At 45.6% G+C, this 10423-nt stretch overlaps 1 protein-coding gene across 1 annotated transcript; it reads left to right on the top strand.

Moving 5' to 3' along the window:
• The first annotated feature begins 710 nt into the window (after positions 1–710).
• Positions 711–9923, top strand: LOC143213994 (uncharacterized). Its single transcript, XM_076434449.1, has 2 exons — positions 711–1763; positions 2340–9923. Exons 1-2 carry the CDS (start codon positions 1046–1048, stop codon positions 2603–2605), a joined length of 984 nt encoding a protein of 327 aa, XP_076290564.1. The 5' UTR covers positions 711–1045; the 3' UTR covers positions 2606–9923.
• Positions 9924–10423: the final 500 nt, after the last annotated feature.

Raw genomic sequence — 10423 nt, forward strand, 5'->3', positions numbered from 1 at the left:
AAATGTTCGCTCGTTCCCTGAACGAACTCCAGTTCCGTTTACCTTTGAAGCAATTGCAAGGGGTGTTCGAGTAAAGTCGTATCTGGCAAGCCTGCGAACCTCGTTGGCTGAGTTCGTAGGAAAGGATTGTACGGGAAAGATCCTTGACCAAGAGTCTTCCCCATCCTCGTTGGCGAAGTGGGTGCAGAACAGGGGTGTCGGAGAGAGCGTAACCAATTATCGCTTGATATCGCGCCGTCGGCGGTGGTTGTGCGTGGCAGAGTACGGGAACACAGAGAGCTAGTCAATAACGGGTTGCCTATACGCTATTTGTACTTCATCGTATCGAGGTAATCGATAATAATAATTGCAGCAGCTTTCGCGGTCTCGGAGGTAGCAGTAGTAGCAGCAGCAGCCAGCAGCATCAGCGACAGCAGCCCTCCTCAGTATGGCACATAGGGGTTGCTGTTTCTAGTCGGTGTGCAGGCGTCACTTAGTGGGGAGAAAGGGTAGAAAAGGTAAGCGAGCTCGCTGGTAGCCTCGACGAATAGCGTGAAGAGGGTCGGTTTGTGGGCGCGGCGTTCGACGCTCTGCGTCGGTTCCGCCCTCGAAATTCCGTTGGAGAGAGACTGCCAACGGTGGAAAGAGCGGGATAGACTGCCAGCTGGAGAAAGAGAGAAAGAGAGAGAGAGAGAGAGGACGAATGGCAATTCCTCGAGCAGGTCGTGGACCGGTCCTACGGATAGTCCACGCTCAGTCTACACCGGCACTCCATACGAGCACGTTCCGCATTGACACCGCGCGCACGATAATTGACGCCTTCGTTCCGTCGGTTCCTTCCATGTGACTCCCCCTCGGTCTTCTGACACGGTGTCCAACACGCTCCTTTTTTCGGTAAAAACGGATTGTATGATTAGTGGATGTACAGATCGACAAGGACTATTATCAACCGCGACATACATAAGTCCGCTCGCGAGTGCGTGAAGTTTCGATTGACGTCCGAAAGGTGCGAAAGTTGGATTCGAGGGAAGAGTCGGCGAGCTACTGGGGCCCCGATCATTTCACAATGAACAACGCGGTGGCCATGATGAGTTCGCATCAACAACACCCGGGTTACGGGTTTCTGCCCGGCATGGACATGCACTCTGTACACCACGTGGGCCAGGATATGAACGTGGGAAACCAGCAACCACCACCAATATTGCAGGAGCAGCACATCAAGCGACCGATGAACGCGTTCATGGTGTGGTCACGGATCCAAAGGAAAAAGATCTCGTTGGATAACCCGAAGATGCACAATTCGGAGATCTCGAAACGACTCGGCGCGGAATGGAAACTGTTGTCGGAGTCGGATAAACGGCCGTTCATCGACGAAGCGAAGAGGTTAAGGGCGATGCACATGAAGGAACACCCGGACTACAAATACCGTCCACGAAGGAAACCGAAAATGTCAGCTGGTTCCGGAAAGGGTGGTTCGATGGGCGCTGGTGGTTTTCCAAGCTTCCCGTTACCGCCATACTTTGCCGCACCGGGTGCCCCAGTGTCTCATCATCATCATCATCACCCGCACCCTCTCGATTACCCACCCCTGCCGCCATACTTCGGCTCCGCCTTCGACGCGGTTCATCTGAGCAAGTTGGTAGCTGGCGGCAGCGGATCAACATCCTCGTCGTCCAACGCCGCTGCGGTTGCGGCTGCGGCTGCGGCGGACGCTGCCAACAACAACGCGGCCGCAGTTGTCAGCAGTTTCTATTCCGGGTTCTACTCGCCACCAAGCACACCAGGTAACAGGTATTCTAAACTGACTTCTACTTTTACTTTACTTTTAACCCGTCGTGACCCGCAGCGACCACGGCCGAACGATTCTTACACTAACAGCTCGAACAACTTTTTCTTATACACATGTGCTCGCTTAGTTTCTCCGAGATACTCGCGAAAATCTCACGACACCACTACAGTGAATTCTGCCCGTCCGTGTACTCTTCTGTTTATGAGCAAGGGTCGTGTCAGTTTCGTCAGGCTCGATATCAGTTTCAAACGGCTGTTTTTCAAAGAATGTTGTAACTGCATTTTACTGTATACTGCGTCAGTGAAGCAAACAGTTATTCTTCACAATTATTCATTGTATGTACTCGTATTAGTTGGAATTGATTCGCAGATAAACTGAACCGATTGTGGCGCCGGAGCGTAATTATTAATCGGAAAAGAAGTCCGAACTTCCTAAGAGTTTCACCGGTTACAAAGAACGATTTCCGTTTGAAAGCTTCTCGCATATAGTAACCGGTTACCGAAGCTACGTGGGTCACAGTGTCTTACCGAGAACCGAGTCTGATTCGTGTTATGTTTTCGACCTCTACCAGGTAAGCCGTACCACAACACGGCCTCGCATCTGGGACAATTGTTTCCCACCGGACACCACACGGTAAACGCAACCGCGCCTCATCCGCCCCTCATGTTCTCACCCTCGTCGACCACCGGATCTGGAAGTATCGTCACCACCACCACCAGCAGCCCCGGAAGCAGTCGAGGAACCACTCCGATACCATCGTCCCATCAGCAGGTCGCCACCCCAAACACCACGCTAGACCTAGAACAACTACGCAGACCTGTCTCCGTGATATTTTAGACACGCTCAGTGAAATAGCTACCGATGGCAATCGAATCCTGACACGATTTAGGTGAGTCTTGCTAGGGGGTTGATGATAGTGTTGGTTGTTGACTTAGCGGTGGAGATGATGAGGAGTTTCGTTTACGGTCGCTTCGATGTTGCTTTTCATAGACTCCGTACAGGTTTATTGGCTTTGTATCGACTGATTGACAATGCGACATCAATGGTCGCTTTTGTTACGATTTTAAAATAGCGGCAACCGTCGTTGTTCCGTTCGGGATACGAAATTAGATGCTTACTTCTTCCTCGGGAGAACATTTTATTACAGTTGTAATCGTTAAAGTTTTTCGTATATATAATTTTAGTATAATTGCATTTTTGTTATTCGTTTGTGTTTGTGTTCATCGGAACGTAAATGTTTCTCCGATTAGATTTAATTGAACGGCATACCGGAAGAACCGACTTGTCGACAGAACGAAATATTTCACGTATATTTTTTAGCTTTGATAACTTTCGAACAAAAAAAAAAAAATAAGTTAAGGGTATAATCTTTCCAATTATTTTTCGTTGAAACATTAGGGTTTCTCGTTGATCGGTACTTCTAGAGTCAATTTGTCTCGGAACCGCTTCAGCTCCTAACAATCAACCCTCGATGTCAAGTCTCGTGTCAATCGTTACAGTATAATAAGAGGGAGAACAACCAGGATGTCGCGAAATCGGTATCATGCCCAAGTTTAGCTGATAATTCGTGTAGTCTAATGCGACCTATGCATACATGTATGTTCTGTCCGTGCTCGATGCATGGTGACTCGACAGCGTTGAACAATATTTATAATTCGGGAGGTGTCTCGAGAGCCTCGGGAGGAGATCGACGTCGATTTTAACGCAGGATAATTATCAATCTTTCTAACATTTTACCGACCCGAAAGCTTATTAATAGAACTTTCAATAATTCTGCTGTAGCAAAAGAAACCATAGAAATTTTCTTTTACATTACAATCTTAACCCTTAAGTGGTAAGGGGTTTAGTCAGATTATAAAGTATCATCGTTCCGAAAATTTTGTACAAATTTTTTCAGATATTTTTCAGTGTATCATTTCAGACTAAATAATCCAAATGTTCTAAAGAAGTTAAAAAATGTTGATATTTGCAATTTTCGTACAATACAATAGCAAAAAGTGTACAAAAGTTTCGTCAGACTTGTTAGGTCACGATGAAAATTACTGTTGCCATTGAAGATTCCATTAAAAAGTGTTCAGCCATGCAGCATAGATTTTTCAAAACTATGCGATGAAATCGCCGGTCGGTAACGCGTTGAGGATCTTTTTTTTTCGCAGTCGATTCATTTGTGATATTCGGTGGAGAGGTGAGACCCGAAGGACGAGAGCCCCGACCGATTGCGAATCGACCGGCGTTTCGCGGAATGCTTGCCGGCAACCACGCGGATAATTGAATTAGCATATTAATGCGCTGGAACAAAAGAGCCGTTTAGGCCCCGGATTCGTTTTGCTTTATTCAATGGGCTTCATTGTGCGTCACGATAGCCCCTGAATAGAAGCACCCTGTCCGGCCCCTCCGGTCTCTGTCCAGCCACCCGAGGTGGAGAGCATTGTTTTCAAATAATGTTTTCTAATTGTGGATGTGCTTTTTACCTGTCACAGAACCATCGAGACCCGCGACGCGGATTTTCAAGCTCGCGGACGACACGACGATTTCCTTCGAATCACTCGTCACTAGGGGTGAAAGGGGTGGAAGTCGAAGTTGTGGGTCGGGTCGAGCCGGGAACCTGAAAATCTAAGACGTCCCATCTCTGAAAAATATAAATTTTCGGTTTCCTGTAGGGGTGGGCCGAAATTTTCGGGCACCCGAGCCTCGGGTTGGTTCCGATAACTCGGGCCCCAAAAATTAGTAACACGGGGGTATCGGAAATTTCTCGATACCCGCCGAATTTACATTGTTCGGAGATCCGAATGTGTGTCATAGATTTTCGGGTACCTTCGAGTACCCGCCTACCCCTCGTACTCTCCCCTCTTTCTCGCTCTCATCTTTCTGCTTTTATATTCGTCGCCGCGTTACGATCTATTGTTCCTTTGATTTCGACTGCACCTACGATCGGCTGTCCCGACCTCGCTCGTCGGCTCTCGAGCATCGTTGCCGTTCGGTTTAATATACCGTTTCTACGGGTGTAAATAGTTCCGTAATATACATACCGCGTAGGTTAAGCACCGAACCAGTCAGTCCGTTCGGTTCTGACTGTTCTTCGTGGGACGGCGAGACCGGTCTCTGGCAGATCTTGTCTCTAGAAAGATGTTCGATTCAATCCCATTTTTTTTTTTTAATTTTCTTTTCTTGAGAATCGGTCTCGAAACAATGGTCTTTTTTAATTTCTTTTTTTTTATCCGGCAAGAACAGATTGTCCCATACGAGAACCGTTTCTCCGGAGAAAATCGGACATTTCCACGATGTACATACTGTCCGTCTGCCAGATGATGACTAGATGAAGTTTTTACGTTCTCACTCTGTCCAAACTCGTCCATCATCGCACGCATTGTTGCTATTAGCCAAAGACGACGAAGAACAACGACAGCGGTCGTGTCGTAACCCAGACTAGAATGACGAACGATGCTACAAAACTAGAACGCGGAGAATAGAGTAACAGCGTTCATTTAAGCAATAAGTACAATTGAACGATACGTTTGAAATTGTTATGTATTCGTACAATAAAGAGATATTTGTTACATGTTCATCCAAGTATTCTCTGTTCCGCTTTAATCTTTTTACAAGTTTCTTCTTCTATCTTCATCGACCATCACAAAATGCTCAAACTGAATATTGAACGTCTAAAAGATATTCATCTGACGGGTGAACAGTATGTTGTCCGGCACAGATCGACTTCTGCTAGCCTTCAGACGGAGGCTGCCGAGTTTTAGGATCGAATAGTAGAGTTTAAAGGTGGATCACACGAGCGAGATCTACGGAGAACTCCGTCCTCAACGATTTGTCCAGGACGCAGAGTCTCGAGCACGCATTCGCCAGCGAGAAACTATGTGATATTCCGTCTTTGATCCGCGTACAGCGCAGATGCTCGTGCAAATCGGTTGTTTGTAGATAGACTGCAGATCTCCGTGTTGGTAGACCCGGAAACTCGGGAATGATCGGTAAATATAATGCGAATTCACGTAAACGCATGGAAATCAGCAGTCTAGAAGCATATATCGTGTTCTCGAGGTGGTTTCCGGCCGTCCCGGAAGTAGAGTTTCCGCCGGAAAATGGGAAATAGTTTGAGGAATTTATTTGCCGCAGTTGCACAGGACCTGAACCGGCGATAGGCAAAACTTTTCACCGAAGAAATCGTAGGAGTTTACGATATATGTAAAATCGATGACTCTCTCGATCGATGAAAAAAGATTTTGCTGATCTCCGACATGCCACGCCAACGATTTCTAACGAACGAAACGATATTTCTTGAATTAAGATACAAATATAAATATATATATTATATATAGATATATAAATAAATGTATATGTACGTGTGTATATAAGGCGATAATATGTGCAATCGAATAAAGTAAATTTCTCGAAGTATTTTCTATTTGTTGTCCGCGCGCAGCGCTATTTTATTAAGCTCTTCTCGAAAAGCATTTTCGTCGCCGTGGTCCGGATGTAAGTGGACCAGTCGTTAACTGTGATTTCGTTATGTCGTAAGCGTGTTCTTCTTGAGAACAACCCCTAACGAGAAATATTCAATTAGAACCAGCGGATAATCCTATGTTGGTGTTCCAAAAATTTTGTTTTGAAATATTGTTGTTTTTACAGCTCGATATACTTCGTTCGAGCTTCAATTCTATTTGTCTTCTCTGAAATTCCATTCGATTTAAAGAAATGTTTAAGCTGAATGAAGTATTCTCTGTTAGGGGTTGTTCCGTAGGTTTAAAACACTCGTACCTCTTGTTGTAAGTAACGTCTGGAGCACACATGCTAAATAGTTGCACCGTGTATAGTTATTTATGGTGGACGATCGCGTCCGACGAATCTCTTTCGTTGTTCTCGATCTTCTCTCGAAGAAACATTCTCTTCTTCTCGCGAGAATCGTATGTCCTCTCTTCGAACACGGTATAAATTGTATACTAGTCCGTAAGGGATCAAACGAGGATGCAATGTACATTCAGCGTGATCCAAAAAAAAAAAAGAAGAACAATCGTTGTTTGTTTGTTAATATGAAATTGTTATCCTTTAGTTGATAGTGTAAACTCGACACAACGCTCTGTCGAGTATTCGATCATTCTACAAATATTTGTCGCGAGATCATCAGGCCCAGAGAATTGATCATCAGAGGGATGAAAAGGAACAATGTCTCTAATCGTATCTGTGCATATATTTATTATTATCAACGAATCGAAGTAATAAATGACTCTATGAATTTCATTAACCTGACTGTGTTCGTCATTTCCCGAAGTACCTAACATTTAACAAATCTATTTCACTTTCTTTATACGTCAGACGTGTTGAATCGCGGCTGGAATTTCTATGTGCAATCAATTTCTGGATTCTAAATTTAGAATAGCTTCGAGAGCAAAGGGTTGAGGACCGAAAAAACTCCCCGGAACAATATTAATCCCTTTTTAACCGAGTCACCCTTATCGAGATCACCTCGATTGTTCCTCGCCAGCTCATTGCAACCCCAACTGTCAACGTAAGATGGATTCCGTGGTCCAACCTGGCGGAGTTCGACAGATCGATCGGTTTCGCCAGGTATCCCGGATCCGTGTCGAGATCCGGATCCATCGAACAACGTTTTCGCACGGCGAACAGCCGGCTGTTGGACACAATGCCATTCTCCCGGTGGCAAAATTCGTAACCTCGAATTTCCTCGCGACACTAGAGGAGAGCCGGCGGCCATTCAATACAGAAGGAGAATGAAAACGAAAGGAGAAGGCAGGCTCGGAGACGTCAGGTTCTCGTCAAACGACACCTCTCCTGCACCCTTCGTGCATTTTTTCCTGCCTCTTTCTAAAATACCGGGGGTACCGCCTAATTTCGTCGCCTGAAGTGCCTTTGTTAATCGGGCCGATCGAAAAATAATTCGATTCCGTCGGAAAATTCAAACTTTACAAGAATCGTTTCGGAAAGAAGCCAAGATCCGACGTTCAAATGATTTGAAAGCAAAGATTTCACCTTAAATAAAATGACTGCGGCTGTATAGCTTGTCTAAACGAATGCAATTTTCGCAGGGTTCGTTTTCGAGAAGGGTTTGGGGCTGTGGAAGTAAGGCGGCACACCCAGTATAAGTGGTTTTGGTCGGTGCATTGAAAACTTTCACCCCGAATCGCTGGAAGGTGACCACCCTTTGCTTTTATGGGGCACAACACGACCACGAAGGAGAGCGAGGGAGAGGAGAGGATCGTGTCACCCCAGTGGGCATTGCGTTTCGCTATAACTACCCTCTGTTTAGAGGGCAATTGTATTGGCGCGGGGCCCTTTTTTACTCTTTTCACCCTAAGAAACCCCGCTGGCTCTGTTGGCCTGTCTCCTCGGTAGGGTGCGCGCTCTCCTTTCTCTCTCCTCTATTTCTATCTTTCTTTCTGGTGTGTATGTACATTATGAGCGGTCCTATGCGTTCTCGCGTACCGATAACGGGGCGCGAACTCTCCTTTCTGCATGCCGCTTCCGGTCGGACTTCTTGACCGCCCTTTAGTCACGGCTCGCCTTTCAAATGGCTTCCCGTTCGATGCTGTTTTCTCGGGGCCATGGGAAATTTCAATGAAACCTTCCACCGGCCGCCGAGCTATCATTAGAGATCGTTGGTCGAGTAACCGACTCGTGTATTCTTCTCGCAACAATGAATCCGCCGATAATACCACCGCTTAGGCGGTTGATGAAGTTATGGGAATCTGGACTACGGTGTACACGGGCTACCACTTGATCGAGGATCTGTATGAAACAAACAAAATTTCGAAATTTCTGTCTCAAAATGAATCGATTAATTGATATTTTCCGTAAGCGCAGAGCAGCACAATGAAGAAAAACGTTTAATTCACAGACCGACCCTGTTCCGCTAATTTGAACCTCTACGTGAGAATATCGACGTTACGTCAAACGGGTGACACAGCAATAATAATTGATTCAGCCACAAAGCTACAAAGTACTCGTTTCTAAAACAATCTCTACAACAAATTGTGGGGGTAACCGTTCGCGGTTAATAATTCAGGTAAATGGAAAGGCATCGGTATTCGGAATACCTTGAAAAAGGGGTGGCGGATCACGTGGCGTCGCCTACTCCCTATTTTTCAATCTCACCCGCATCTTGCTGGCTTCCGGTTTTCCGTGACGCGAGCAGCTCAAAGCGAGCCTTCTCAAAGAAACTTAATTAACTAATGATCCGGGAGGCGGAAATCCCGGGTGGTTCGTTGCGAATCGTCGACGAGGGACAAATGATTTCGCCGCCATGATGGATCCGGGCATATGTTGCGATCAGGATGGCAAGTTTTTTGGTTCCCGGGACATTTGGGAACGCAATGTCGAGTGGGTTTCAAGATGGAGTAGCGACAAGGTGGCACAAAGAACGAGACTTTAATAATGCGAGCGAGTCAAGAGGAAACGAATTCTCTTCTATCCCCCCGCCCCCCATCGATGTATTCTCGGGGGCTCCGATCGGTGCGCGGTGATGCCACTTTTCCATTTACGGCCGCGACGTCGAGCACCGGCCCGGCGAAAACAGTTAAGTGCATTACATCATCCCGGACGAGTGCACTGCTGGCCCGAAAGTGGACATTGTTTCAACCCGCTCGACGAAAACAATGCCGAAACGGGAACCCGAGTGGCCCCGGTACCTGGCTACGTAGTACGTTGAAACACTTTTGCGTGCCAGTCACCGGCCGGCAATGATCTCGTTAAAGAGGCCTGACCGCCCCACTTTGACTCGATAATGCTTTTCTTTTTCAGGCCTCTTCGTTTCCATTGTGCCAGCCGACGATTGTTTCGCGCCAGCCGGCGCTTCGGTGTGTCAGTTTCGACTTTTCCACTCTTTCTTCTATGACTTTTCGACTATCGAGTGCTGGGTAACGGATACCGGTTGAGAGGGTTGTCGTCGGCAGCAACTGTCACATTTCAGACCGTGAATGTTTCCGGGCTCGTTGGGGTCGTCTGTTCGGGGGTGGATCTGTAAATGTGGACGATGATTGTATTGCTGGTTACTAATTATGTGGCTCCGGTTATTTTTTCGCAATCAATACGTTCAGCTCTTTCTTTATGACGTGAGTTATACAATAGGAGTTAGTACGTTGCAAGATGTGGCTGCTTCGATTTTTCACTGTCGTATTTGTGCCCGTAATTATAAAAGTGGTCCGAGTGAAAATTGAAAAAAATGAGTTTATAAATTAATTCAATGTATCTTTTTTGATATTGCGAAAAATGAATCGTTAGATAGTTAACACATTACCGACCGGTGATTATTGTATAATTTTGAAAAATCTATGGTACATAGCTAAACACTTTTTGATGGAACCTTTAATAGCAACAGCATTTTTTATTGTGAACTAACATATCACCCTCAATAACGTCATCTGATAGTTTCGTTATAGAATGCAATGTAAAAGAAAATTTCTATGCATTCTTTTGGTACAGCACAATTATTGGAAATTCTATTAATAGGCTTCCGGTAGGTAAAGTGTTAATATACTTTCCATTTAAAAATCTCGAAACAAGAAAGATGCACGTTAAGGAGCTTAACTGTTTCCACACACTTTAAATCAGAATAATTTTTTTATGAATGGACGACTTGTGAATTTCTCTGTAAGGCTAGAAGAATTAGTTTAGTAAATGACGTCTAATAAATAA

This window comes from Lasioglossum baleicum, chromosome 12, assembly GCF_051020765.1.
Source record: "Lasioglossum baleicum chromosome 12, iyLasBale1, whole genome shotgun sequence".
NCBI classification, from domain to species: Eukaryota; Metazoa; Arthropoda; class Insecta; order Hymenoptera; family Halictidae; genus Lasioglossum; species Lasioglossum baleicum.